General features: G+C 44.8%; 1 protein-coding gene across 1 annotated transcript; it reads left to right on the top strand.

Moving 5' to 3' along the window:
* The first annotated feature begins 688 nt into the window (after nucleotides 1-688).
* Nucleotides 689-22,562, top strand: GTF3C2 (general transcription factor IIIC subunit 2). The gene is made up of 19 exons (XM_032652210.1): nucleotides 689-1,048; nucleotides 8,607-8,877; nucleotides 9,041-9,362; nucleotides 9,957-10,242; nucleotides 12,079-12,173; nucleotides 12,980-13,057; nucleotides 13,204-13,302; nucleotides 14,390-14,617; nucleotides 14,792-14,903; nucleotides 15,109-15,217; nucleotides 16,514-16,539; nucleotides 16,724-16,853; nucleotides 18,834-18,978; nucleotides 19,086-19,247; nucleotides 19,431-19,518; nucleotides 20,362-20,490; nucleotides 20,785-20,937; nucleotides 21,088-21,195; nucleotides 21,507-22,562. Exons 2-19 carry the CDS (start codon nucleotides 8,631-8,633, stop codon nucleotides 21,723-21,725), a joined length of 2,736 nt encoding a protein of 911 aa, XP_032508101.1. The 5' UTR covers nucleotides 689-1,048; nucleotides 8,607-8,630; the 3' UTR covers nucleotides 21,726-22,562.
* The last annotated feature ends 395 nt before the right edge of the window (nucleotides 22,563-22,957 follow it).

The raw sequence follows: 22,957 nt of genomic DNA, 5'->3' as shown, positions 1-22,957 counted from the left end.
TTTTGCACTCTCAGAAAGGAGTCAGTCCTAAGCCACAGCGCAGCCTTAGCTGTCTTTAGGCCACTTAGGGCAAATGGGACGGGAGCCCCCCTTGCTCTAGATTTTAAATCTTAGCTAGCTTCTCCCATGCTTTTCTTAAATGTTTTGTGTAACCACGGTAATTTAATAGATGAGATGATCTGGGAAGAGAAAGACTGGTTTACCCCACCCTTTCCTGTTTGTTTATACATCCTGAACTCCACTATTCGGTGTGTGGAGACCTGTGAGATTTACACAGCTTTAAATGCCTCAGGAAAGGGCGGAAGTTTGTTACATTCTTTCTCCAGCAGCTTCCTACTTCCCAGGGAGGGAGTGGGGCAAGGCCTACGACCAAGGCGAGGGTCCAAGCCCGAGGATCACTTGAGTAGAGCGTCCCCATGCCAGGCTTTTCTACTGCTCTTCCCTTTCACTGTTTCCGTCCTGGGTCCATCCTTGACTTCACTAGTGGCTGGATCTGCTGGAAGCTGCCCTGAGGGGGAAGCCGGAGTCGTCCCCCGAGGCAAGGATTCCTTTGTCTCCCAGTCTCCGGCTCGACGGCGGGGCTGCAGGTCAATATTCTCAAGTCAGCCCGGCCCTGCCCGCCACAGGCCGGTAGTCTCGACAGAAAGCCAGGATTCCGCGCTCGGGAGCGACACTCAGGCCTGGACACTCGCACTGTCGAGGCTCGAGTAGAAGCCGCGTGGGAACCGGCGGGGGCGCGACGACTATCACCGCGCAGGCGTCAGTTCCCTTCGGGACACTGCAATTCCCATAAGGCCGTGCAGCGGCGTCCAGGAGCTGCGCCCGCTGCGACAGGGCTCGGGGACGCTCGCCGCACTGCATTATGGGATACATAATCTAATAGAAAACGTCCTGGGGCACAAACTCCCAACCAAGCCCACGTGTTTACCTTGTACACGGGGGGGTGGGGGTCGTCAATGAAGAGTAGCTACCAGATTTCGTCATAAAACGGCGACCAGACAGGCGGCGCCATCTTCGAACTTGGACTTCCGGAAGGACTTTGGTGAGGGTGAGTGTACCACAGCGGGATGTGCGGGGCCCCACGATTACTACCCCCCTACCCCACTTCTTTTTCGGTAGCACTAAGATATTGGGAACCAACTCCGGCTCCGCTTTTCCGCCTCTGCACAGCATCGCGACCTCCAGCCCCTGAACTCCTCCGGAAACCGTCGTGGTCCCCACCTCCCTAACCCACGGTGGCAACCGTGCATCCCCCATCTCTGCTCTCCTCGGGTCTCGCCTTCTTTCCCCACGCGGTGTCTGTAACACCTCGTCCTGTGTCCCGGCCGCGGCGCTGCCTACATTGCAACCCTCGGACTCTGCGAACCTACCGTAGTCCTCAGCCTTATGAAACTCAGGGCTCGCTTCCCGAACAGGCTAGTGGTGAAAGCTACCCGACGCCCAGGACTGAGAAAGGGCAGGCGGTCACCCCTAGAGAGGTAGCGGGTCGATCTTTTCATTCTGCTGTGTTCCAGCCTCTTCCTCGGTGAGGCTCTTCTAACCCTGGGGGTTGTGCCCCGCGCGCTGCAACCTCATTGGCGCAGCCAGGGGCCAGTTATGTTTCCCAATCTAGTCCTTTTATCCCGCAGCAACTTGGCTTTCTGTTGGGGAAGGCAGAGGTGGGGGACCTCTGGTAACTCACCAGCTTCACCCGTGGTAACTCACTTCGTTAGAGGGGTGCAGGGTATGGCCAAGGCTTATAGCCCCAGGGGCATATTGTTACACAAATCTGTCATTCCTGTGCCTTCGTCTCTTTTGGCCACCCCTTCTTATCAACTGTAGTATTGTTTTCTTAGTAATTTTCTTTAAATTGATTTAATTTTAAGATTTAAGTGCTTTAGTCTTGATCTAAACAATGTAGATGAAACCATGGGTTTCATGGACTAGTTATAGTTTTCTTTTTATATATACAAGTTAAAATAAAAACACAATTAGTCAAATAAAATCGTTCATTTTTGTATCTCAGAAATCATCTTGCATACCACCAGTTGTACCATAGGAACACTTTGGGAGACAATGTATTAGACCAAACAGTGTGTGTAAAGTAACTCCATACTTGAGGAGCAGTGTTATCTAATCATTTTCCACATCTGGGGAGATCAGGCTGGCAGCCTTGGAGCAGCATGGGAACAAGACAAGTTGGGGTGCCGATGCAAAATTTTATAAACTCTGGTACACATTTACTAAACATCCTTAACTTGTGCCCAGGATTTGCATTGTGTAGTCAAAAATGGAAATTAACCACCAATGCCATGCCTTCTTTGAGAAGTGAATCCTTATAGAGATTTTTGTACCTTGAGAAGTTAGTTGTTCAATCAACAAAGGTTAATTATTGTGCTTACCACGTACCAGGTTCTAGATACAATAGTGAGTCAGATAGACAAGAGCCCTATCTCATGAAACTTTTAAGGAAGATAGATATGGAATAAGTAAATACCCATATCTCTTATGATAAGGAAATTCCAGACGGGCTAAAGAGCTACATGTAAAATCCAAAACTAGAAAAATTATTAGAAGAAAATAAAAGAAGATATCTTATATTCTGATATTATATCAGTGGGGTAGGAAATGCCTTTTTAAGACACAAACAGGGGAATTCCCTGGTGGTCCAGTGGTTAGGACTCTGCACTTCCACGGCAGGGGGTACGGGTTCAATCCCTGGTCAGGGAACTAAGATCCCCGCATCATGCAACATGGCCAAAAAAAAAAGACAAACAGAAGCCATAAAGGAGAAGACTGAGAAATTTAACTTATAAAATTTAACTTCAGTTTAGCAAGAAGCATAAGCAAAGTTTTTTTAAAAGGTAGATACAGAGAGAAAATATTTGCAACATAAATAACTGCACAGATAAATAAGGAATGATCAATTTGTCCTATAGAAATATGGGCAAATTATGTGTATCGGCAATTCATAAAAGACAGATGTCCAACATATAAAAAGGAGTTGCTAATCTCAATTATTACCAGGACAATGCAAATAAATACAGTAGGGAAGAATTCTTTCACCCATCAGACTGGCAAAAATCAAAGATTGACAAGGGGTGGTAAAATGGGTATACCCATTTTTACAGTTAGTAAGAGTATAAATTGCTTTTCACCTTGGTGACCTGTTTGGCAGTATCTATTAAATTTTGAAATGTGTATACCCTTTAACCCAGTACAGTAATTCCACTTCAGATGATTATTCTAGAAAAATAATTTCTCATTAATGAAGAGATCTATACTAGAATATTCACTGCAGTATTATTTGTAATAGTATTATAATCCAATTGTCCATTAAATGGGAAATACCCAAATAAACTATAATCCTATGGAACACCATGTAGTAACTAAGAAGAATGAAAAAGATGTATGTGGAAAAATGATATGGAAAAATCTTTAAGACATGTAGAAATTCTCTTAACTGATTCCATTTAACTAGCTCCCTCTGTTAACTGACATTCTCCATTTCCTGCATAAAACATACTTTACTGATGCCCATGGCACACTGAATTCTCGAAGCCTGTAGATTTTTTTCCTATAGGCCCGGTCACTCTAAGTAGTTGAACTGAATGTTTGCCAAGAGTCATTGTGTTGGTTCGAACATTTTTAATATAAGTTGATTTGTCACTATGTTTATATAATTGTGACATATATTTAAATTTTAAGGAAATTTGAGTATGTAAGAGTTACTGTTTCTATTAAAAGTAAGTTGAAACATGGCAGATATACAGGTGTTTTATTGTTGTTCTTTATATTCTACACTTATTTATAAGTATTTTGTATCAACTAAAGATTTTATAAAAACAATTCTAAAAAAGAAAAGAAAGCAAACTAAAACTGAATACTTTGGAGAGACAAAAGTGGTGAGTTTGCAAACAAGCAAAAAAGCTACCAAACAGATGTAAGACACCTGTAAAAGACAGGAAATTTTGTAAACATCTGGAAGGTTACTGGACTTGAATTGCTTCTCAAGAAAAGAGAATGTTTCAAGAAACAAGTGGTAAGGAGCCTTGGTGCTGCTGAGAGGTCAAGTTAAACGAGACTGAGAAGAGTATTGGACTAATTGACACAACAGTTATTGATCACTTTAGCTTCAGTGATGAGTTGAGGGCAATCTCCTAGTTAGGATGCAGCAGGGTGATTAAAACGTCAAGGGCAGACAGCTCTTAAAGTTTGACTGTGAGGGGCAGGAGGATATTAGTTGGAGAACTGGGTTGAAGGATAGTTGTATTTGTGTTAAGATGAAAATTAAAAAATAGTTAAATGTTTATTTTTTTTAATTTTATATTATTTATTTATTTTGGGGAGGCACATATTGTATTTATTTTGGCGGGGGTGGGGGGTGGCGCACCATACAGCATGCGGGTTCTTAGTTCCTCCACTGGGGATTGAACCCGTGTCCCCTGCGGTGGAAGCGCAGAGCCTTAACCACTGTACCACTAGGGAATTCCCATTAAATTCTGTTTAGAAGGAGCCAATGGAAAGGAAAAGGATAAACATCTTCATTTTCTTTCGGTGGGGCAGGAGGGGGCACGGGGCTAGAACACAAATGGAAAGTTTGGCTTTGGAAAGTGGATGAGGGGCTCAGAGGCAGGGAGTGTTAGGTTATCTGACAAGAAATTGAAGTATGGTTTTTGATCATTTAAGAAATCTGAGGTTAAGTTATCTGCTGAGGACTAGGGTATCAGACGTTGGAGGAGAGAGGGTATGGGAGCTGATTAGAGAGAACGTGTGCTCAACTAGTGCTCAACTAGGACGCTAGTGCTCAACTAGCTTACATGCTCCCGTGGAGAAGATGGGTGATTGGTTCATCCAGGCTTGAATTTTGCCGGGCCTGTGGAACAAAAAGAAAGGAAGTTTGTAATATCAACAGGAGTCTGATTAAAATAAAGAAGTCTAAACTAGATGGTTTGTGGCTGACATAGGGAGAAATTGGAGAGATCAGTGGATTAATTAATGTGGTTAAAGAATAGATATAGTGATAGTAGTTGAGCAATCTAGCTGTAATGATGGGAGGTTGTGATCAGATATTGGGTGTCTTAGTGATTTTAGAGGTTAAAAGGTTTTATATGCTGACAAGGTTCAGGTGTGACAGTGGAGTGACTAGCAGTGATTTAGCTGAACTTTACGAGCTTGGAAGGAACAAAGTTTTTACAAGATGGGGAGGACTATTGGTCAAGAATTGACACTGGAGAGGAATTGAGAAAATACTGATCCTACTTTCTACCCTGGGGTAAGTGGGATGTGAGAGAATGAGCACCCTCCATCTGAGAGCCTGGAAAGCTAGAAATTTCATTGCCTGGAATTTTTCCATCCAAGATTCTGAATATGATTTAGGCCTTGCCAATCAAATGTGCTCTTGAGGAACTCAAATTTGGACTTGAGTTTAGAGAGGAGGCAGGCCAGAAGGCATGCATTTTGCTGTTGCGGATAGTGGCAGTGATACGGCTCTGGATCTGGGAGCCAGAGAAGAGTCTTCCTCAGTTGGTCACTTTCTGATTATTGCAGAAGCAGCTTATTTATGGAGCCATCAGCTATGGCAGGGGCTTCTTGATCCAGCTTCTGGCTCCCCACCATGGCAGAGGAGAAGCCATGTGGTTCTTGAACCAGCAGCTGTAAACAGCTTCTCAATTTGACAAGTACTTGTTCCTAAACGTTTTTTCCCCAACCCTTCCAGTGATCCTCTATGCAGGTGGTTTTCAAACTTGAGTATGCCGCAGAATCACCTGAAAGTCTTGCTGTAACATGAAGTGCTGGCCCCATCCCAGAGTTTCTGATTCAGTAGGTCTGGGGTAGGACTGGAAGTTTGCACTTAACTGACTTCCAAGTGATGTGCCAGTTTTGGGGCCACCCTTTGAGAACCACTGATGTGAACCATTTAATACCCTGTAATAAATCCCTTTTATTTATCTTGTTTCTGTCACCCTTGTGTTGTTTTTTTTTTTTCTTTTCTCTTTGTGTGTGTGTGTGCTTCCATTATTTTTAATGATCTTTTATTATGTGGTCTTTTAAAAAATTCCATTTCTTAGCCCTATTGGGTATTTTGGAAGCAATATAGTATACTGTTTTTAGTTCTATTAAACATCTAAATGGTATTAGTAGGGAGTTCCCTGGTGGCCTAGTTGTTAGGATTCCAGGTTTTCACTGCCGTGGCTAGGGTTCAATCCCTTGTCCAGGAACTGAGATCCCGTAAGCCACACGGTGCACACCCCCCCCCCAAAAAAATGGTATTAGTAAATCTATATTTTTCAATTTGTCAGCCTTAGAAGCAAAATTAAGAACTTCTTCTTTTGCCCCAATCTACTACAATCAGAATACTGGTATTTTTACATTGTGGGACATTGAAATTTTTAATTTATAATCTGTTTTATACCTGTAGTTACCACAGTTAATGATGTGTCACTGGGTTAAATCCTTACTGCCAGCCTTTTAATAACACAACTTCTCCATTAGCAAGTTCTTTATATTGATTTATCTTTCATTGGCTAAATTAGGTCTTCAAGTGTATTTTTTTAGAAACTTGCATATTTAGAATGTCATCCCCTTACCTTTACATGAATGACAGTTAAGTAAAGAATTCTCTTGATCCTTTTCATGTTTCTTTATCTTCTGGCATCAAATGTTTCTGAGAACTCTGAGGCTGACCTGATTTTTTTTTTTTCTCTTTGTAGGAGAAATTTAGTATCTTCACTTGTATTTCTTGGTCTTAATGAGTATTTATTGATTTTTGTCTTTTGTACCATAAGCCCTTTTGATCTATAGACTGAGATCTTCCTTTATGTTAGGAAAGTACACATTTCTAGTTTTCATTTCAGGAAATTTTCTTTTGTTAGGTCTTTGAACATGTTTTTTTTCTGTTCCCATTTTTCTTCTCTTTTCTTCAGGAACATCAATTATTCATATGTTGGCTTTCCACTTTCTCTTTTCATCCATATCATCTTCTCACTAATCACTTTTATCTCTTTACAACCTGTGTGGTTTTTTTCAAACATGTCTTTCATATCACTGATTGTCTTTTCAGTAGTATGTATAGTTTCAGCATTTTGCTTCTCTGGTTTTCATTTCTTTGATTTTATTCTTTTACTCAGTTTCTTTCCTTATGACTGCCAGCTCATTTTTTTTTTTTGCCTTGCCATTGTTTTATTTCTTCTTTGGTCTCTTGAATCTTGGATTCCACAGTCTCTTTGGCTTTTTTGAAAGAATAGAAGCTTTTGTTGGAAAATTTCTTGTCTTCTGGAGACTTTCTTTGAAAGGGTACTTTTCACCTTTTTCATTTGTGTCCTTTATATTCTTTCCATAGTAACTATGCATAGGTCCCATTGGATCCTTTTTGCTTATTACTAATTTTGAATGGAGTAGTTCTCTCAGGGTTTGCTGTTTACCAGAGAACAATGTAGGTGGATTCTCATTGACCTCTATTTACCTTGATAGTGTTATACTATATCCCTAGCATATGATGTTATAATGTATCCTTATAGTTTATAATGATAGACTGTAGCTTCCTCAAGAGAGACAGTTGGAAACTTTAATTTGTATGATATTTCTTGTGGTATTTGTATTAGCACAGTTTTCCACTGAGGCTGATGAGTTCTTTATCCTTAAGACATATATAGACCTATGGAGGGGTTCCTCCTGGGATCTGAGCTATTTCTTCCCTTTTGTTACAGACAAGTAGGTTATTCTGGCCAGAAACTGGGCCCTTGCAGAGTTCTGTGTTGCTCAGGTTTTTGGTTTGGTAGTCAGTGTGTTGTTTATCTCTGTCAGTTTACTTTGGTCCATGGTTGCACAGCTGGTTTCCTGGGTTTGAAGAAAATGAAGATTCATGACCATTTTTTAGTCTATTCTTCAGTGTGGAAATGGTCTCTTAATGTAGTAGGATGTTCCTTAATTGTCTCATAGGCTACCACCTCCCCCATCCAGCTGAAAGATTGCTAGCAGGACACTAGAGAATTACTTATTCTTAAATAAATCTGTACCTTGACTAATATTCACAAAGATGGATGTCAGCTCTAGTCATCCTGTCCTCCTTCAATTTGATGTAAACTGTATAGCATCTGGCAGCTATTCCTTATAGTCTATTCTAGAAACTTGCGGCCCTTTCCTACATTCATAACAGGTGATTTTCTCTCGCTCTCTTTTTTATTTTTGAGGGGGAGGGGATGATTCATTTCATTGGGTTTCAGGGAGAGTAGTTAAATAATTGTTCACTCACTTTAAATCATCTAAATAAAGCACTTAGTACAATACTTGGCACATAGTAAGCATTTAATAAATGGTAGCTTTATTATTGCTTGTTTGTTTATTGTCAGCTCCACTAACATGTGAGTTCTGTGAGGTCAGGGACCTTGTCTGTCTTGCTTATTGTCATGTTACCAGTTCCTAGAATGGTGCCTGACATATAGACTATGCTTAGTAATTATTGCTGAATGAATGAATGATCAGAGAGCTTGGATTTCTGGTTGGTGGGGAAGGTGGGGGGAGGTTGGAGAAATGGTTGTGAGAAGAGAAAGACAGGAAAGTAGAAAAATCTGAGCCAGTGCAAATAGCTTTTACCTTCTACTCACTTGTATGTCTCTTATATGCAGGCGCAGCCATTTTAGGGGGTGCTGATGGATCCCTACGGGGTCGGCTGTGTTGCTCTGGAGGAGGCCGGCCCCGTGGGGAACATGACTGTGGTAGACTCTCCTGGACAAGAGGTGCTAAAACAGCTTGATGTCAAGGCCTCTTCAGAAACAACCAGTGTGGAGGCTTCCATAGAGACATCATTATCTACCCCTTTGCCTGGATTTGAGGATTCTCTTGATGAGAGGAGGCTCCCTCCAGAACAGGAAACCCTCTCCAGACTGGAACAGCAAGGTATGTCCCTTGACCTTTCAGCTTTTTATCTCCCCATGCTCAGCTTAAGATGAACGAGAGCAGGTTGAGCTCATAGGACCTTACAGACTTGGGTATGGTGTAATCTGTTCCAAAGAGGCTTGAGCTCTGGTCCCATCTCACAGACCCATATTCTTCTCTACAGATCTTTCTTCAGAGATGTCAAAGGTCCCAAAGCCTAGGGCCTCAAAGCCTGGCCCGAAGAGAGGTGGTAGGACACGGAAAGGCCCCAAAAGGCCCCAGCAGCCTAATTCTCCATCAGCCCCTCGGGTTCCTGGTCTCTTAGATCAGTCCAACCCTCTGTCCACCCCCATGCCTAAGAAACGAGGTCGAAAGTCCAAGGCAGATCTGCTACTGCTGAAGTTGTCAAAAGGCCTAGATCAGCCAGAGTCTCCACATCCAAAGAGGCCCCCTGAGGACTTTGAGACCCCTCCTGGGGAACGACCCCGCCGAAGGGCTGCCCAAGTGTAAGGATTTCGGGGCACAGCTTGGTGGAGGGGGGCTGGGTGAAGGGATGAGGGTGGGGCAGATGCTGGAGAGATGAGTGGACTGTGATGAGGTGTCAGGTAAGCAGGGGTGGTGTCTGGGATCTGGGGACTTGAGCAGTCTTCTAGCTCTTACCACAGCAATTTTATCTGTGGTTAAATTTGTCTATCTGGGAGGTTCCTTTCCGTACCTCATATCCTATCGCATTTTTCACAATGTCCTCCAAGTCTTCATTGCAATTTTACTGCCCAATATGTGTCAGTATATATGTGCCCTTCCGTTCTTTCCCTTTGCCCTCAATGATCTTTGACTGTGGTAGAGTGAAAAGTGCTTTGGACTTGGAGTCAGAAGAACTGGGTTCAGATTCCACATATGTGATCTGAATCATCTTGGCCAAGTCACTTAACTTTCCTGGATTTCTGTTTCTACATCTATCAAAGGGGAAGGGAAATTAATAGCCACTTCACATGGTCACTGGGAGAATCTAGTGAGATAAGAATCAGCCAAGTGTCGGGCACAGTGGGCTCTCGGTTAAGTGTCTGTGAGTGTTGCTCTGACTCTGCCCTATCCTACAGGGCACTTCTGTACCTTCAGGAACTGGCTGAAGAGCTCTCAACAGCCCTGCCTGCTCCAGTGTCCTGTCCTGAGAGCCCCAAGGTGAGCAGCCCCACCAAACCCAAGAAGAGCCAGCAGCAGGCAGCCTGTCATTATGGAGAAGAAGAGGATGACACTGCACGGGACGAAGACTTCGTTCTCCAGGTTGAGGCTGAAGATGGAGAAGAAAGTGAGGCCCCAAGCGAGAGCTCGTCTGACCCTGAGCCTACAGTGCCCCGAAGCACCGCACGAGCATCCACTTCAGGGGTAACCTGAATAGACAGAGTGAATGGGGATAGCAGGATTATTAGGGGGTCAGCAGGATGCCTAGAAGGGAAGCTTTGGCCTAGTAACTAGGATGGCCAAAACAGGTAAAAGGAAAAAAGAGCAACTTCAAACACAGTTGAGATTGTAGGGGCTACGGGTGTAACTAAACAAGATTATTCGTTCATATGTTGAGCATCTACTCTATGCTAGGAAACACAAGCATGAATAAGACAAGGTCTTGCTTTACAAAGCTCACAGTGTAATAAGTGCTGCATCAGGAGTGAACAATCTGCTTTAGGCGTATAGAGGAAGGATGATTAACTGCTTGGACTTCATGGAGAAATGATACTTGAGCTAGGTCTTGAAAGGAATAGAAGTTTGCCAGAGAGGATGGTTTTCCCAGAAATTGGTTGTGGCTGCAGCATAGGGCCTGGGGTAAAGTGGTGGGGAAGATTAAACTAGAGACGATGAAAGGACTAAAACTGATAGGAGCCAACAAAGGTTGTGTGTGTGTGTGTGTGTGTGTGTGTGTGTTTAATTATGGTAAAGTAGATAAAACAAAATTTATCATTTTAAAATGTATAATTCATTGGCATTCAGTGCATTCACAATGTAGTGTAACCATCACCACTATCCATTTCCAAAACTTTTGTCATCCCAAACAGAAACTCTATACAACAGAGGTTTTTAGGTAGAAAAATAACATGATCAGTTAGGAAAATAGATTAATTTGCAGTTGACAATAAAGAAGACAGCTTCAGTTCTCTAGTTCTCCAGAGTTAGTAAGGGCCTAAATTAAGCAGTGAAGGAAGAGAAGACGGGGAGGCAGATAAAGGAGATATATAAGAGAATTAATAGCAGTTGGGAATTGAAGGAGTAAGAATTTCCAGCTTTGATGGTGCTCTCATACACTGAACCTGGACACACAGAAAGAGTGGGGGACTCAGGATGGGGGAAGGTGGGCAGGCGAGGTGATGAGTTTACTTTCTGACATGTCGAGTTGGAGGTGCTGGTAGATCAAGGGCCATCCTTCTGGAGACGTCTCTTTGCCAGTCAGATATATGGGACCAGTGCCTTACTTCTCCCAGATGCAACATTTAAGGGAGCACCAAAACCCCCAGTAATCAAGATAAATATCTCGATGCAACATTTTAAAAATCAAAATTAATGCAACAACTCTGTGGTGAAGAAAATATCAAAAATTTAAATAAAGATAGAAACCATATAATTGATTTTCCCTTTTGCCTCAGGCTCTAATATGGCTCAGCACCACACTGGGTCTAGAATTTGTAGAAAAGTTGAGACTAAGTAACGTTTACATTTACTAAGATGCAGACTTGATAATCAGGCATTAAAATGGTGGTCAAAGCCACGAGACATAGGATGAAATTACCAGGAGTACGTGTATTGAGGGCTGAGGAGACAGAGGGACTCTGGGAAATACTGTCACTGACCAAATGGATCAGAGGAGGGCGAGCCTGCGAAGGAGACGTGGGAGGAATAAGGAGAGACATGGGAGGAATAAGGAGAGACTACCCCATAGGGCAGGAGTTTCAAGAATCAAAAGGAGTCCTCTGAATCAGGTGCCATGGAGACATGCCAAGGAAGATGAACAGAAAACAGAGAGCAGGTTTTGCGGTTTTGATGGAGGAATAAGAGCAGAAGATGAAGAAGTCATTGTAATGGTTGAGATACAAATCTTTTAAGATGCTGATAGGTAAAAGGTTGGAGAGGAAGTAATGCCAAGAAAAGTAAAAGTTGGGAAAGCGGTCTTCTGGGGACTTTCTCCAGCTTATAAGATTCTCTCCCTTACACTTTCTTCAATTTGATCCTCAGAAGCAGAAGCCACACTGCCGGGGAGTGGCTCCCAATGGTTTACCAAATCACATCATGGCTCCTGTTTGGAAGTGCCTTCATCTCACCAAGGACCTGTGAGACTTGGGGAATGGGGGCTGAGGATGAAAGGGTGGTGGAGGAGTGCAAACGACTATCTAGCAGTGGGGCTGTGGGAAGGGCGGAAGGCACTTGCAGGGTAGAACACTGTGAAGACATTCATAACTAAAAGGCACTGCTCCAAAGGCAAGAGCTCTTTTTTTTTTTAATTTAATTTTATTTTATTTTTTGGTTGCATTGGGTCTTCGTTGCTGTGCGGGCTTTCTCTAGTTGTGGCGAGCGGGGGCTACTCTTCGTTGCGGTGCGCAGGCTTCTCTTGCAGTGGCTCCTCTTGTTGTGGAGCACGGGCTCTAGGCACGTGGGCTTCAGTAGTTGGGGCATGCGGGCTCATTAGTTGGGGCTCGCGGGCTCTAGAGCCTAGGCTCAGTAGTTGTGGCACATGGGCTTTGTTGCTTTGCAGCATGTGAGATCTTCCCGGGCCAGGGATCGAACCCACGTCCCCTGCATTGGCAGGTGGATTCTTAACCACTGCGCCACGAAGGAAGTCCAAGGCGAGAGCCCTTGAGCTGTGCTGTCCAATATGGTAGCTACTAGCTGCATGAAGCCATTTAAATTTCATTTTCAATTAACTACATATAATTGAAAGTCCAGTTTCTCAGTTGCACTAGGCACATTTCAAGTTCCCAGTATCTACTTGCAGCTGGCGGCTAGCGTGTTACACAGCACAGATAATAGATCGCTCCCATCACTGGGAGCTGCTGCTGTTGGGCAGCGCTGCTTCTGTTGGGCAGTGCTGCTCTAGAATTTCTCTCTTCCTTCATTCATGATGCTTCTGTTTCTCCAGCCGAGAACAGAAGCATTCATACTGGGAGTTTGCGGAATGGATTCCTTTAGCCTGGAAGTGGCAATTGTTATCTGAACTGTAAGTTGAAGAAACATCTTTGAAATCTAGGAGGGGGTGACACCACTGGAGACAGAAGGGTAACGGAGGACTCTAGATTTATAATGGGAATCCCAGGATGGATGAAACTCTTCCAAACTTAGGTTATTCCCTTTGCCCTCCCCCAGTGAGGCAGCTCACTACCTGCCCCAGGAGGAGAAGTCGCCACTGTTTTCTGTACAACGTGAAGGACTTCCTGAAGATGGCACACTCTACCGAATAAACAGGTGACGATTGCACCTCTTTTTCTGATTCTGGGAGACAGGAAAATGAAAAATGGATGTTGAAAGGGATGATAGATTGGCCCTGTTCTTCCCTTAATGCTGGTCCAATTGGTCCCAAGGGTAGGAGTGCTGGCTAGATCTGGTCAGCCCCCTCGAATGTGCAGTGCTTATCGCTGCTGGCCAGACTGAGGGAGCCTAGGGAGGTTTAGGGTAAAACCAGTTTTCAAGGTCACATCTACTCCGATAGACCTAGACAAACTGGCCCTAGAGAGAATACTGTAGTAAACCAGAATGCACAACCTGTCATCTTTGAAGGTAAGCCTAGGACTAGACAGACTTTGGGAAGGAAAGGAGGAAGATACAGATGGTGGCCAGGACTGGTTTCACTTGTAGACTGTGACTGGTGTTCTGGTGCTTGCTTAAGTCAGTTCACAGGAGCTCCAGGTGGAGCTCCCATTCTGTTTGCATTACTTTTTTTTTTTTCTTTTTTAAGAGCAGTTTTAGGTTCACAGCAAAATTGAGAGGGTTTTTCCCATATACTCCCTGCCCCCCACATGCACAGCCTCCCCCATTATCAACATCCCTCACCAGAGTGGCACATTTGTTACAGTTGATGAACCTACACTGACACATCATAATAGCTCAAAGTCCATAGTTTACTTTTGGGTGCACTCTTAGTGTACATTGTGTGGGCTTGGACAAATGTATAATGACATGTATCCATCAATGTGGTATCTTACAGAGTATTTTCACTGCCCTAAAGATAGTCAGTTCTGCCTATTCATCCTCCACCTCCCCCACATCTGGTTATCACTGATCATTTTACTATCTCCATAGTTTTACCTTTTCCAGAATATCTTACAGTTGGAATCACACAGTATGTAGCCTTTTCAGGTGGGCTTCTTTCACTTAGTAATGTGCATTTAAGGTTCCTCCATGTCTTTTCATGGCTTGATGGCTCATTTCTTTTTAGTGTGAAATAATATTCCATTGTCTGGGTGTATTACAGTTTATTTATCCATTCATCTACTGAAGTCCTTACTACCTTTTATTAACTCCTTTTTTCATCCCATCTTTGACTTTTCTCTAGATTTAGCTCTATCACAGCACACCCAGAGCGCTGGGATGTGTCTTTCTTTACGGGGGGACCGCTCTGGGCTCTGGACTGGTGCCCAGTGCCAGAGGGGGCAGCAGCCTCGCAGTATGTGGCTCTTTTCTCCAGCCCTGACATGAATGAGACACACCCACTGAGCCAGCTTTATTCGGGCCCTGGGCTGCTCCAGCTCTGGGACCTTGGGACCTTGCAGCAAGAAAGCTGGTGAGGTGGGGCTGGGACACTGCCATTGGAGGGTGGTTGAGGAGGAGAGAAGGATGGGGCTGGGCAGGGGAAGGGGGCAAGGCTCAGATTGGGTTGAGACAAGGGGAGCGCAGGCTCTGGCAGCTCCAGGCCCCTCCTTCCCACCCATTCTCCCCACATGCTTTCTCTCCTCAGTCCTGGCAACAGAGCCCACTTTGTCTATGGGATTGCTTGTGACCACGGCTGCATCTGGGACCTCAAGTTCTGCCCCAGTGGAGCGTGGGAACTTCCAGGCACCCCTCGGAAGGTACCTCCCAGTTGATTGTGGGATGGCCCTAGGACTCAGAGCCAGGACCAAGGGGCTGGCTCTGGGAGGGAGGGAGGTTAGAGAGTGGTGGGTGGAGTTTTTCCAGCAACTCCATATCATATTTTCAGGGACCAGAACCTGAAAAGTTTTCTGAGAGGTGCCTGAAGGCAGCAAGCCTCAGTGCAGATCTGGTCTCCCCCTCTAGGCTCCTCTCTTGCCCCGGTTGGGTCTCCTGGCTCTTGCCTGCTCAGATGGGAAGGTGCTGCTGTTCAGTCTGCCCCATCCCGAGGCCCTGCTGGCTCAGCAGCCCCTAGGTGAGTAGCACAGCAAGGAGAATGGGGCTGCTGGAGTTGTGGCCACAGTTTAGCAGGGCCTGTCTGTCTCCCCTGAAACTCCTCTAGGCCCAGTCTCTCCAGTACAAAGCCTTACCAAGTCACTCCTCCCATTCTGACTTCACACGTGTTGTTCTTGACCTCTCTCTTTGGCAGCCTGCACGCAGTCCTCTCTTTTGCAGTCTTGTAACTGCCCTCTTTCAGCACATTAGCTTTTATCTCCCCCCCTTCCTTGCTCTCCTGTGCTCTCAGGTCTTCCCCCTCTTGCTACTACAGTTAATTGGCTGTGTAAAGAGCTGCTGAGGGCTGAGGCTTGCGCCTGAGGCTTGTCTCCCCCGCCATATTCCTCTTCCTCCCCAGATCCTGTCCTCCACCTCTCCTGCCCTCACCACCACACATACACGTAAACACACTCTCTTTGTTGTGAAGAGAGGGAGAGAATATAGAGTTCTCCCTCTATATTCACCTTTGTGAAGGTGAACATAAAGAGGAAGGGGCAGGAAATGCAGCTCCTATTTGGTTGAATTTATTTGTTTTTCAACAGCACTGAGTAATTAAAGAAGAGGGCACCTAGGTTTGAACCCTGAGAAATCCCGTGTTCGGTGGTCTGGTGTTAGGAGTGGGCTGAGGAGGGAGTGGGAGGTGAGGAAGTGAAGACAGAAATGTATAGACAATTCTTTCAGAAGTTTGGCTGTGAAGGGGATCATATAAATGAGGGCGGTGGCTGGAGGTGAAAAAGGGGTAAAGGTGTACTTTCCTGGTAGTCCAGTGGTTAAGACTCCGTGCTTCCAGTGCAGGGGCGTGGGTTCAATCCCTGGTCAGGGAACTGAGATCCCACGTGCTGCGTGGCACGGCCAAAAAAAAGAAGAATGGGTAAAGGAAGGTTTTGGTTTGTTCATTTGATTTAGATAGAAGACAAGAGTGCATGTTTACATGTGAGTATGAGAGTGACCCAATAGGGAGAGAGAAAGTAGACAGGCAGGAGAAGGGGAGGGTAACCAAATGAGCCACGCTCTGGAAAAGGAGGGGATGAGAAGAGAGCCGAGTGGAGGGGTTAGCCATTCTGATAGGAGGAAGGGCGCTATCATATAGAACAGGAGGAAAGGAGAATCTGGGGGGCAGATAGAGGCAGGTTCATACATTTGATGGTAGAGAGAGAAGAGTGTGAGGGAAGGGCATGGTTGAAAGGGCCGGGGGTGCTGGCCTAAGAGCAAGGCCTAATTAGGACCTCAGTCCTCTGGATGCAGAGTGTCAGTTACTGCTCTTCTTCCCTCACAGATGCAGTGAAGCCTGCCATCTATAAGGTGAGTAAGGAACCTGCTACCTTAGCCAAGGCTCCATCTTCTTGAGCCTCCCTTACTGACTCCACAGTGAGTCTCCTTCCACCTGAAAAATCTCCCACCTCCTGCTGGATTAAACAAGGATTGGAGCCTTTATTCCAAACAGTAGTTATCCCTAACCCTAGCCTTGTCTCTCCTGTCCCTGCAGGTCCAATGTGTGGCAACCCTTCAGGTGGGGTCTATGCAAGCATCAGACCCCTCTGAGTGTGGTCAGTGCCTTAGCCTGGCTTGGATACCCACCCGGCCCCACCACCACCTGGCTGCTGGATATTATAATGGTGAAAAGCAAAGCAGAGCATAAGGAGCTACCGCTCTTGAAACTTTTATATATGCTTGTTTTTCTGTTGTGGTTTCCTTTTTGATTCAGTGTTCGCCATTATATACTTGTAACTCTTCATGAAGTGTAAAAATATACAAAGAAGAGAAAAAAAGTCACTAGAATTTTTCTACTCAGAAAGAAATAATTGAGTAGATACATATCATTTCATGCTGCTCTCTATGCATGTATAAAGATAAAAAGATTAGATGGAGAGATAAAGAATTCTGTAAAAATGGGATCATACTCTAGATACTGTTTTAAATTAAAAGGTATTAAGTTTAATTATACTTTAACTTTATGGAAGGAAAAGGCAAGTGAAACTGAAAAATTAGCTAAGGTCCCAATAAATGTTCTTTCACCACAGAGAGATTAGTTCCATAAAGATACTTTTAAGATTAAAAAGGAAAAAGGTAAAAAATTATAAATAACATTAAGTAATTGGCATTATTAGGTTGTTATTGTTTTTAAATGACAGTTTCACTTTTAGACACACCAGCAGACTTTCTGCTAGGGTGATAAGGGAATTAGCACTCGTACACTGCTTCCTGTCATCCTTCTCACAATCTCCTAATTGTGTTTCTTTTGGTGGTCTTGTTCTTACACTGTCAAGGTATGTGGTACTCAGTGCTGTTTTGCTGTCTTAATTCCCAGAGTTACTTAATCTTAACTCTATATTGAAAATGATTGCCTGTCTCCACCAGTCCTTTCATCTCGGTCTCCCCCTCCATTGCTGAATTACTTATATTGCTTAGCTGTAATTCACTGTCAAGTTTTTTCAAAAAGGCTCATAGATGCTACATTTCCTGAGTTTATGTATAAAAGGGGTTTTAGCTTCACATGCTTCCCCCAACTTTTTTTTTTAATTAATTAATTTATTTATTGGCTGCGTTGGGTCTTTGTTGCTGTGCGCGGGCTTTCTCTAGTTGCGGCGAGCGGGGGCTACTCTTTTGCGGTGCGCGGGCTTCTTATTGTGGTGGCTTCTCTTATTGTGGAGCACGGGCTCTAGGCATGTGGGCTCAGTAGTTGTGGCTCACGGGCTCTAGAGCACAGGCTCAGTAGTTGTGGCGCATGGGCTTCATTGCTCCGCGGCATGTGGGATCTTCCCAGACCAGGGCTCGAACCCGTGTCCCCTGCGTTGGCAGGCAGATTCTTAACCACTGCGCCACCAGGGAAGTCCCGGTTCCCCCCACTTTTGTTTATTAAATTCTTATTGTTCTTTAGTTTGTCTTTCACTTTTATCAAAGTTATACTTTTGATTACTTCGTCCTCTGCCAGCCTGGTCAGGGGTCAGCTTGTTTTGGATCAGCTGAGTTAGTTTCTATTTGTCCATTTGTTTTCTATTCCTCTACATTTTGTTGCTTTTGGCTCCTTGCCTGTTCTCTTTGCCTTAGAGCAGAGCTGGCAAACATTTCTCTTAAGGTTCAGATAGTGAGTATTTTATGCCTTGTGGGTTGTTCGGCCATTGTTGGAACTACTCAACTCTGCCATTATAAAGTGAAAGCAGCCACAGACCTTAGGTAAGCAAATGGGTGTGGTTGTGTTCCAGTCAAACTTATTTACCAAAATAGGCAGCAAGCTGTATTTGGCCCATGGGCTGTAGTTTGCCAACCCTTGTCCTGGAAGGTTTATGCTTTTTTAAAAATCCCTTTATTTTTATTTAGTAGGGAGTAGAGGACACTGGGTTCATTCAACCTATCTTTCAACTGCAGATCTCAGACTAAGCTATTACTTTTATGTTGATGAGAATTGGAACTAAAAATGTCAGGTTGAGTCTTTAAACCGTGGAGGGAATGTTGACTAGCTAATCATGACCTCTATAGCCTTTCATAATCCATCAGGTCTGAGAGTAGAAGACATAGACCCTAGGAGCCAGAGAAAGGAATTAGAACAAGAAAGGAGAACCTGGCTCTAATACCTATGCATTCTGTCCCTACCTCAGGCATGGTGGTTTTCTGGAACCTTCCCACGAACTCGCCTCTGCAGCGGATACGGCTCTCTGATGGCTCCTTGAAGCTCTACCCCTTCCAGTGTTTCCTAGCCCATGACCAGGCTGTGCGTACCCTTCAATGGTGCAAAGCTAACAGGTATAGAATAGGAGAGTTGTGGAGGTGGGAGGTGAAGACTGGGACAGGCTGATTCTTCCAGGCTTGTTCAGATTTGATCCTCTCTCTCTTCTCCCATCTTTCCACAGTCATTTCCTAGTCTCTGCAGGGAGTGACCGGAAAATCAAATTCTGGGACCTTCGACGACCTTATGAACCAATAAACTCTATCAAGCGCTTCTTGAGTACAGAGCTGGCCTGGCTGCTCCCTTACAATGGTGTCACTGTGGCTCAGGACAACTGCTATGCCTCGTACGGCAGGATGGAGAGAGGAGGAGCTCTGGGGACAGGCCCTAAGGGTTGGGGTACACTGTGCCAGATGGTTGTGAGGAGAGGAGGGTTGAGGGTTGTTTCACTGAGAGAGTTTGAATTGTGGGGGAAGAAATGAATCTAACCGTAGAAAAAGGAAGGTTTTCTTTTTTCTTTCTCTTACAGTTATGGACTCTGTGGAATTCATTATATTGATGCTGGTTACCTTGGTTTCAAGGCCTACTTCACTGCTCCTCGAAAAGGCACTGTCTGGGTGAGCCCCTCTCTTCTAAACCTTCATTACACAGGAAAACGTTCCCTTTACTCACCTAGTGGTGGCCAGAAAGAGGCAGTAGTGGGTTTTTTGGTTGGTTGGTTGGTTTTGTTTTTTTTTTTTTTTTTGCGGTACACGGGCCTCTCACTGTTGTGGCCTCTCCCATTGCAGAGCGCAGGCTCAGTGGCCATGGCTCACAGGCCCAGCCGCTCTGCAGCATGTGGGATCTTCCCAGACCGGGGCACGAACCCGTGTCCCCTGCATCGGCAGGCGGACTCTCAACCACTGCGCCACCAGGGAAGCCCTGGTTTTGTTTTAATATTTTTTAATTTGTTTTATTCTTTTTGGCCGCGTAGGGTCTTAGTTGCGACACGCAGGATCTTCACTGAGGCACGCGGGATCTTTTTCGTTGCGACGCGTGGGCTTCTCTCTAGTTGTGGCGTGCGGGTTTTCTCTTCTCTAGTTGTGGTGCGCAGGCTCCAGGGCACATGAGCTCTAGTTGAGGCGCGTGAGCTCAGTAGTTGTGGCGCACGTTGGCTTAGTTGCCCCGCGCCATGTGGGATCTTAGTTCCCTGACCAGAGATCGAACTTGCGTCCCCTGCATTGGAAGGCGGATTCTTTACCACTGGACCACTGGGGAAGTCCCAGAGGCAGTAGTTTTGGATAAAAGGAGAAGATAGGTGTGTGGTAATTGTATCTTCAGGGATATGGGTTATGATAAACTCATATTTGTGCGAATATGTCTCTCCCCCCTCAGACTGTGAAGTTGTTACCAGTTCACAGAACTGAATAAATATGAGTGAATGAATGAATGAATGAAAAATATCTCTCTCTTCCTATTAGAGTCTTTCAGGATCCGACTGGCTCGGGACAATAGCTGCAGGAGATATATCTGGGGAGCTCATTGCAGCTATATTGCCTGATATGGCACTGAACCCAATAAATGTCAAACGACCTGTAGATCGAAGATTCGTACGTATATGAATATTTAATAGCAGCACTATCTGTTGGGTCCTAATCCACATGACCTCTCAAATTAGTGCTACCAATTAGCAGCAGGGTACAAATTAGTACTAGGTCTCCCAGCCCTGACATTCTCCCTGGAAGTCTTAGAATAGAGGTGTACATAATCTCCCCTACCCTCGTGCATCTGAACGTATGTTTAAACATACTACTTACAGTCTTTCCTGCTCCAAACCAATTTTCTCTTTTACTTTTATTCAGTCTTCAGTATTACAGAACCTAATCTAACATTCTTCTTTCTAGCCTATATATAAAGCAGATCTGATGCCATATCAGGACAGTCCTGAAGGTCAGGACCACTCTTCTGCTTCATCTGGGGCCCCCAACCCTCCCAAGGCTCGAACTTACGCTGAAACCGTCAACCATCACTACTTGCTCTTTCAAGACACAGATTTGGTAAATTGAGGCCAGGAGAATGGGTGTGGCATTAGAAAAAGTAAAACACTTGAGTCCTTGTATAGTAGGGAATCCTAAGGAGTCCCAGCAGAAAGATGCAAAACTAAGAAGCTGCTCTCTTTCTCTCTCCTATTACACCCTCCTCCCCAGAGTTCATTCCACGGTCTGCCCCACAGAGAGCCAATGCTGCGCATGCAGGAGGGAGAGGGGCAAACACGGCTCTGCCTGGACCGGCTGCAGCTGGAAGCTATTCATAAGGTAGGAACCTTATCTCTCATCTTCGCCATCCTTCATCTCATTTCCTCCCAACTCTGGGCCTGTGAGCAATGAAATGGGAGATGAAAAGGTAATGGAGACGGTTAAGGTGGGGGAAACAGCTCCGGCACTCTCATCCTCCAGAGCAGGATAGACATACCTCATTCATCGTCTTCTCATTCCTACCTCTAACCCCATCATGGTCCTCCTATCCATTCAGATTTGTGGCTTTTTTTTTTTTTTGCTCTTAGAGCTAAGACTCACCCTAAAGCAACAACTGTGAGCATCTCTTTTGTTTTCTATTCTCTTCACAGGTACGATTCAGCCCAAACCTGGACTCCTATGGATGGCTGGTCTCTGGGGGGCAGTCAGGGCTAGTTCGGATCCATTTTGTCCGTGCGCTCACCTGTCCACTGGGCCACCGTATGCAGCTTGAAAGCCGAGCCCACTTCAATGCTATGTTCCAGCCGGCCTCCCCCACTAAAGGGCCTGGCTTCCCTCCAACCAGCCATCGCCTTCTGCCTGGTCCCTAGTCGTGGTCCCCACAGAACACTCAGGATGCAGTCTGCCGAGAACAATTGGCCCTGTGCACACAGCCATAGGAACTGGGGCTTTCCTGGACAGTGATGCTGCCAGGCCTGGACCTTTAGACCTGCCTCCCCAGGACTCCTTAGATCCCTCTTTACACAGACTTCTTCTGTCATCACGGCCCCCCGCGGGCAAGGGGGTTCTCCCTCCACAAACTCTCAAGTCTCCTCAGCATAAAACTATGGCTCACGAGAAACACTCAGGCCTGACCTAGGCTTGGGAGTCAAACTGCTCATATTGAGCATATTGTGAAGTGGGTAAAACTAAGTAAAGGTACTGGGTGTTTTTGAGACCACATGTGAGTGGGTGTTTGGAGAACTGGAAAGGGTATCTGCATAAAGGCTCCTGTCTGACTATATGCCAGGATCCAGTATTACTGCCTTCCTAACTTCCTCTTTAGAGTATGCAACACACCCAACACACAGGCCACAAGGGGGCGATGGTAACTCATTACACTGAAGCTGCTTCTAGTACTTACGTAACTGAGGAACACACCACAGACACCCTGCCAGCAGAACAGTGGCTCAGATCTTACTCCTGCTTATGAAATATTCCCGATCACTGGTCATCTGACCCTTCTGGAGCACTCGTAGACAGTCATTTTTTAAAAATCTTCCTTTATATCAAGTCACACAGTATACCTCTATAAATTTTACCATGGGTGTTAGGAAATCTAGTCACTCTTCCCTATGATTGCCCTTCTAAGTATTTAAAAATAGCTATCATGTGTTTCCCAAGTCTTTTCTTCTCTAGATTAAATATCTTCAGTTACTTTAACCATTCTTTTACACGTCATGATTTTTGATCCTTCATTATACTGTCACATTGTTGACTTATTAAACATATTTAGCTACTCTATTTCAACTCTATAGGAGGTATTTCAAACCCAAGCACAGTAGTGTATTATAGCTCATCTTGTTAGAATCCTCTTGTGGGATGTTGCAGACTCACGGTGACTACAGTATTGCCTCTTAAGCAAGGATAGACCCCACAAGGAGAAATAAGCAAACCATAGTCTTGGAATGTATAAGAGTACAACCTGAGGTTTGGGGCAGGGAGTAGTCAGATGACTTCAGGAAATAGAGAAAAACACATAGCCAGCTCCTATTTAAGGGAGTGGAGATTAGTTCAGTGCCTACCTGGAACAGAACACTTTGACACTGTAGACTGATTGGCC

This window comes from Phocoena sinus, chromosome 13 (assembly GCF_008692025.1).
Source record: "Phocoena sinus isolate mPhoSin1 chromosome 13, mPhoSin1.pri, whole genome shotgun sequence".
In the NCBI taxonomy this organism is placed as follows: domain Eukaryota; kingdom Metazoa; phylum Chordata; class Mammalia; order Artiodactyla; family Phocoenidae; genus Phocoena; species Phocoena sinus.
The sequence above is the reverse complement of the archived record's forward strand: the minus strand, read 5'-3'. Positions and strand labels throughout refer to the sequence as shown.

Bases quoted from the DNA above. Each gene is read 5' to 3' on its own strand.
- GTF3C2 (XM_032652210.1), top strand. From the start codon at position 8,631: ATGGATCCCTACGGGGTCGGCTGTGTTGCTCTGGAGGAGGCCGGCCCC. The intron at 8,878-9,040 runs GTATGTCCCTTG...TCTTCTCTACAG, and splicing joins CTCCAGACTGGAACAGCAAG to ATCTTTCTTCAGAGATGTCA. The intron at 14,618-14,791 runs GTGAGGTGGGGC...TTCTCTCCTCAG, and splicing joins ACCTTGCAGCAAGAAAGCTG to TCCTGGCAACAGAGCCCACT.